This window comes from Eimeria necatrix, genomic scaffold (genome assembly GCF_000499385.1).
Source record: "Eimeria necatrix Houghton genomic scaffold, Enh_scaff13, whole genome shotgun sequence".
Lineage (NCBI taxonomy): Eukaryota > Apicomplexa > Conoidasida > Eucoccidiorida > Eimeriidae > Eimeria > Eimeria necatrix.
In genome coordinates, this window is record NW_013652052.1 from 169,794 (window position 1) to 176,530 (window position 6,737).

Genomic DNA, 6,737 nt, shown 5'->3' on the forward strand with positions numbered 1-6,737 from the left:
TAGTTTGTGAGGACCTTCTGTACTACCTTACTGTCTGCGCTCTTGATGTTTCCGTTCTGCAGAAGCATGACCTGTGCCCAAGGAGTTGTGTAGCGCGCAGGCACTACAATACGGCTTTCAGCTAGCCTGACAGGGTAGCTAGCTGGTGACCTATAAGAGGTCAGCACGCAGAACGAGCGCAGAAACTTCTTACTAGTAACGAAGTAAGTCAATTTAACAGCAATATTGTAGTGCACAGGCACTACAATAGGGCTTGCTGGTGACCTATAGAAGATAGCTAGCTGGCGACCTACAAGAGGTCATAACGCTGAACGACGACAGGACCCTCTTACTGGTCTCGAAGTAAGGCAATTTGTCGGCGAAGTAGCATGTATACACTAGACGTGTCTGTAAATACCTGGAGATTGGAGCTGGCGATAGCGCCGGCACCGGTGCAGGCCTCCTACCCACAGGGCCTAGGAGGCGAGAGCCCCGAGTGGGGGGGATTTTCAAGAAAACAGACTTTGAAAAACTATAAATAACTGCATTTTGTGATATTTGAACTACTGTTTCAAGGAAACGCGCCGAAGGTAGACGGTTTTCAGAGGCTCCTACTCGAGGGGGCAGGTAGCAGCGTAGTCGCAGCAGTAGGTGTTGTGCACTACATTTGAGGGCTGTTCCGTGATTGAAATCTTTGTTCTTTCCGGATTTGGGAGTAGAAATACTATGTTTTAATGATTCACAACTATATATTTTCGCTCGGTAAGGGATGCATCTCCGCAACGGACGCGTTATTGGCCCCACACAGCAGGAGACGTCTACTATGTCAGTAAGCAAAATGCCAAGCGGGACACCCGCCCATCATCGTCATGCTACTCCGAAGCCCACCATGGCAGAGCGGCCGCATGGGCATAAGGAGGCGCCCCCACAGATGATCCCTATGACCAATGTTATGCCAGGGGACAGTCCCTCCGTCACGTGGGAGCAATTCCAGTCCGCTATGAGTGTGATAAGAACTATTATAGACGGGACCGGGGAATCGGGCGCAACGTTTCCCATACTACCAGAAGATGGCAGCACTGTGCAGGCCTTTTTGCTGCGCATCGAACGCTGATACACCCAGATGGGATTGGAGCCGCGCGAGTGGGGAAGCGCACTTATTGACCACCTTGTGGGCCCGGCTCTAACGTATTGGATATATCTACAGGAAACTATCGACCTAAGCGACTGGGCGACGATACAGCGCAGGCTTTTGGAGCCGTTCGACAAAACAATGTCGCGGAGTCAATTGCTAACGGAGTTGGCTAAAGTTCGGTGGAATGGTAGCCCGAAGGAATACACGGACCAGTTTGCGGCTGTAGCGAAGCATGCTTTAGGTGTCGCCCCCCACGAACGTGCTGCCTACTACTGCACTGTGCTACCGACGGACCTCATCTTCTAATCACCAATAACGGGCAGGTGAAGTATTAGTCGTGGGAGCAAGCGGCGGCAGCCGCAGCACGCCTCTACGAGCCCAAACAGAGCGTACTGGAGCTCCGAAAAAGGACCAGTCTAGCCATCAGGGCTGCTATCCAAGCTAATGGACCCCGACGGCGCCAGGAAATCGAAAATCGCCCTGGGGGAACCCACGCGAACTGCTATGAGTGTCAGGGTTGCGGACATCCGGCACGTGCCTGCCCCATCAGGGGAGAACGAACCAAACGTCCGGGAGAAATATGCAAGAAGTGTGGCGGTGTGGGACACTATGCTCGGGGCTGTCCTACTTACGAACGAGGCCGGACCAAGGGGAGGACAAGAGCAGTAGGCAGCCGACACGTCCTAGCACTGAGAAGACGGAACGATTAAACAAGGGGGCCTAGGCGTGGTTGGAGACGAACGTTCTAGGCCGCGTAGCCATGGGAAAGGGATGGTGTGTGCGGTAGCGACAGGCCCCAATGCCATTCTAGTCTCCTTTGAGTGGGAAAAGCAACTCCTCAACACTGCGGAAGGAACTAACACGAGCGATGGGCACGCGGAAGGGACTCAGCCGCTTTCGGAAGCGCGGTGGGAGTCTGGGTCGGCGTCGATCCTGAGTGAAGATGCTCCGGGCGCGACGACAGCTAGCAGCAGGAAGTCTGCAGAGGCAACAGAAGACGGCTGCAGGCCAGACGCAACAGAGCTTGCGCCACACTGGTGGCGGAAAACTTGCACGAAAGAGCCTTACGACCAATGGGGGAGCATTGTGCTATCTGGGTGCGACGGCGGTGCTTCGCAGTGAGCTCACAGGGATTCCATGTGAGGCCCTCTTGGAGACTGGGGCTTCGACAAGTTTCATTAGTCCCAAAACAGTCGAACGACTGCAGCTCAAGGTGCGGAGACTTCCACAAGAGCATAGCTTCACCGTAGCTACAGGTTGACACGCATTGATCGGGTTGTGACGGGTGTGACCATGTGGCGCGGGCATGCACGCTTTTCCGGGGACTTCTTAGTGGGAACCGTTTCCTATGACTTAGTCTTGGGTTTGGATTGGCTGACGGAACATAAGGTGGCCTCGCATTTCCAGTCCGACAGACTCCGAACCTATGTAAATGGCCAGTGGTGCGAGTTACCGTTCGTTAGGACTGGTGAAGAAAACCTGCAAGGTGAATATCCCACCGTAGTCCACCCAAGGACCCCGACAGAGCAAGCATATGAAATATTGGCCAAACAAGTGGCGGGTATGTTAGCGGAGGAGACAGCTATATTCCTACGACCGCCACCTAAAAGGTATAAGTCCCATGCGAAGACTAAGGCGAAGGCACGGATAACGTCGCTCGTTCATCAGGCCGCGGCTGACACAAAGAGTCGCAGGGCACCACTGCAGGGTCTGCATCTCATACTGGCTTTGCCCGGAGCCGGTTCGGCAGTGCCCGTAAGGTTCTCGGATGAATGGCAAGGCGCGTTTTGCTGCGTGTTAATTGGGAATCAACCCACGTCCTCCGGCTGGGGTAGTCCTTTTGCCTCCACTGCCTTGACGGCAGCGGAGGGTGAAGAGGGGTCTCCCTGGCCCATGGCAAAACTCGAGCACACTCTGTTCGATGAATGGATAAATTCGACAGAGGCGCAGGATGTTCCATGTGAGATTATCCAGGTGTTGCAGGAGTATCGAGCGTCCTTCCCCGATTACTTACCTAAAGGATTACCGCCGAAGCGCCGTCATGATCGCCATATCCTACTGGTGCCTGGAAAACTTCCAGCAGAATCTGCGATATACCGTATGACCCCAGATCAGCTCACATTCCACAAACAGGAAATAGGTAAATTATTGAACAATGGTTGGATCGGAAAACCTATTTTCCTATACGCTCTCCTACGATCATGGCAGACAAAACGTGATGATGGCTCCGGGGAGCGGAAGAAGCGCATGGTTGTTAATTACCAGGCTCTAAATTCCCTTACAATAGCCCCTGATTTCCCACTACCTCCCATTCAAACCATTCTGGAGATGCTGGGAGGCGCCAAGTATTTTTCCATTTTGGACCTTGAAGCAGGATTCCATCAAATACATATGGCTAAGGAAGACCGTTGGAAGAAGGCTTTCCGTTCCGTTCTCGGGCTTTTCGAGTACCGAGTAATGCCCTTTGGCCTTAAGGGTGCTCCAGCTACGTTCCAGGTCAACATTAATGTCTATCTACAACCTTTTTTGGAACAGGGCGTTATTGCGTACCTAGATGAAGTGCTTATCTATAGTATCGATCTCTCTTGGCACGTTTCTCTCCTGCGACAAGTCCTAAGTATTTTTCTTACACATCAATTCTACCAAAAATTCCGCAAACACAAGCTTGCAAGGCAATCAATTACATATTTGGGTTATGCCATTTCTGCTGCGGGGATCAAACCTGCATAAGACAAAATCGAAGCCATACGGCATTGGCTTGAGGTGCTGGAAAACGGGACGCAGGTGCTTCAGTTCCTCGGTACCATAAATTACTGTCGTATGTTCATGGGACCGGACTATGCAGACGTCGCCCGGACGCTAGTTGATCTGACGCGTAAAGACGTTAATTTCAAATGGACAGAGCTTCACACGCAAGCAGTGCGGCAGCTCAAACAGCGCTTAATCGACTTCGCTACAAGTCCCTGACACCACGAAACCCTTCGAGTTACACACGGACGCCTCTGGTCATGCGATCGGAGCAGTTCTGGAACAAGACGGCAAGCCCATCGGCTTCCTCAGTCAATTCATGAACCCAACACAACAGAGATACTCGATCTACAATGAGGAACTCTTGGCGTTGGTCACGGCTCTGGACAAGTGGTCACACTTGCTCCGTGTTTCCAAGGTAACGGCTTACACGGATCATAAAGCACTCACGCATCTCCAACGTCTCCAAACATCGAAGCCTCTGTGCGGATGCACCGGCTGGTGGTTAGATTTTCTCGCCGAGTTCCCGGATTTGCACATCACCTATGCTGAAGGATCACGTAGTCAAGTGGCTGATGCTTTGTCTCGCCGTCCCGATCTCTCTAACACCTGCTCGCACGACACACCACCGACACCCCTGATGCTTGCAGTAGCACAAGCGCGCGTGGCTCCTCGCACTCGTGGTCGGCCTGCCAACTACAGGAAGCTCGCCGGAATTCGTTCGCGACGACCGAGACGACGCAGTCTGCCGTCTGCAGCTTCACCTTCGCCGCCGGAACCCAATCCAGAGGTGGAACACCCTACCCCTACAACGAAGACACCAGCAGATATTTCTGATGCGCTCCAATGGCCGCAAGCTCACTCGAAGTGTCCCGTTATTCGCGCTCCCTACAAAGTAGCAGCAGACCAACCAGGAGAAGCTCTGCAAATAGAGTTTCGTAATCGCCAATTCACCTTCCGCTACGTGCAGCATTACCTGCACATCCGCGTTCATGGACTGTGGCGCATCTGCATATCACACTTTCCTGAGTTCCTTAGTCGGGCTCTGCATTCACATCACGACCATGTCACAGCCGGCTATCGAGGCCAGAAAAAGACCTTTGCGGCTCTCAGCAAGCACTACTACTGGCAAGGAATGCGCGCCTACACTACTGCTTATATTGAATCATGCATTCACTGCCGAGCGTCAAAGTCCCTTAACCAGAAACCTGCAGACCTTCTTCAACAGCCACTCATTCCTTCTCGTCGGTGGGCACAGGTGAGTCTTGGCTTTGTCACAGATCTTTCCCTTACAACGACAGGGCACGACTCAATTCTTGTGATGGTCGCCTCCCAAGATGGCTCATTTCGTTCCTGCAAAGAAGCCCTCCACAGCAGCAGAAAACCGTGGAGCTTCTCGCAAGATGGCTCATTTCGTTCCTGCAAAGAAGTCTTTCACAGCAGCAGAAAACCGTGGAGCTTCTCGCAGACCGTCTTATCCGTTATCACGGTTTTCCAGAGGTGCTCATGTCGGACCGCGAACTGCGCTTTCAGTCGGATATCTGGCAACAACTCTGTAGCCGCTTTAACATCAAATGGTGCATGTGCTCGTCCTACGATCCCCAAAGCGACGGTCAAACTGAACTAGTTAACCGCACACTCGATCAGATGCTTCGTACCTACATCCAATCTGACGAACGCAAGTTGGAGCGTTTGCTTCCGGCCTTGGAACTTGCTTACAACACAACAAGTCATTCCTCCACCGAGTTCTCTACCTTCGAGGTCATGATTGGCAAGAATCCGTTGACTGCTGCGAACCTTGACATACAAATACCTGGGAATGAAGGATGCACTGGAGACCCCAGTGCACCAAGGACAAATCCTTCGAGTCATGAGCAAACCGAAAAAGGGCATTACCAAGCTCATGCGGTCCCAGCTACTCCCCTGGCAGAAGTTGGATGCGGTGCGCACCTTTATCATACCCAGGCTTGACTATCACCTCAGCCACTGTTACCCCTATAAGAAGCGCCTGGATCTGTTTGATCGTCAGATACGCGCCGTCCTAAAGACGGCGTTCAAGCTCTCGAAGAGCACAACAACAGAGATGTTTCACCAGCTCACGTCTAATGGAGGGTTGGGGTGCACATCGCTGCAGACGATCGCAATGGCAACGCAGATAGGGCATGCCATCCAGATGCTGAACAACACGAACAGCACGATCCGAGCAGTTGCAGAAGGCCAAGTGCTCGAGGTAATCAAACGGGCGTTCGTTTACACACCCGACAGCGAACATAGCGACCGAGCAGCAATACTTGCTTACCTCAACGGTAGGGATATTGGCTGCCTCAAGAGGAGAAGCAAGACGGTGGACATTAGAAGCCTCTGGTCAGAGCTTTCAGGACATCTATCGGTGAGCAAAACGCGAATCAATACTGGGAGTGACGGCAACTACCTGCTGAAGACGGCAGACGGCTCTGATCTAGACCAGCAGCACCTCATTAGGGGTACCAAACAACACATGGCAGGGCTACACCGCGAGGTGTGGAAGAACAAGGTAGACCAAGGGAAATCTGTGGCCTACCAAACAGCAGCTAGCAACGCTTTCTTGCGGAGATGTACCCGGCTGAAGCCGGAGGAGGTCGTCTTTGCATTGAGGGCACGCTCTGCACAACTTCCCACGAGAGCATACCTCAAGAAGATTAAAGCTTCTAAGGTATCTCGCTGTCTCCATTGCACTGCAGATCCCGAAACACTTGCGCATGTGCTCAACCACTGTCCTCACAGCCTTGACAGCAAAATGAAAGAGCGGCACAACAAGGCCCTGGTGAGGATTACAACAGCACTTAAGCGCAGCGCGATGAATCGGGAGAAGACCTTGCAAATAGATGGCAGTTAA

At 52.6% G+C, this 6,737-nt stretch overlaps 3 protein-coding genes across 3 annotated transcripts; all 3 read left to right on the forward strand.

Annotated features, from left to right (window-relative positions):
- Positions 1-1,102: 1,102 nt before the first annotated feature.
- Positions 1,103-1,420, forward strand: ENH_00013020 (hypothetical protein; the record flags this gene model as incomplete). Its single annotated transcript, XM_013578787.1, has 1 exon — positions 1,103-1,420. One exon carries the CDS (start codon positions 1,103-1,105, stop codon positions 1,418-1,420), a length of 318 nt encoding a protein of 105 aa, XP_013434241.1.
- A 138-nt stretch (positions 1,421-1,558) lies between these two features.
- ENH_00013030 (hypothetical protein) lies at positions 1,559-5,833 on the forward strand (the record flags this gene model as incomplete). The annotated part of the gene is made up of 5 exons (XM_013578788.1): positions 1,559-1,703; positions 1,908-2,211; positions 2,371-3,590; positions 4,138-5,120; positions 5,396-5,833. The coding sequence occupies 5 exons, from the start codon at positions 1,559-1,561 to the stop codon at positions 5,831-5,833; spliced, it is 3,090 nt and encodes a 1,029-aa protein (XP_013434242.1).
- Positions 5,834-6,005: 172 nt separating this feature from the next.
- ENH_00013040 (hypothetical protein) lies at positions 6,006-6,737 on the forward strand (the record flags this gene model as incomplete). Its single annotated transcript, XM_013578789.1, has 1 exon — positions 6,006-6,737. The coding sequence occupies one exon, from the start codon at positions 6,006-6,008 to the stop codon at positions 6,735-6,737; it is 732 nt and encodes a 243-aa protein (XP_013434243.1).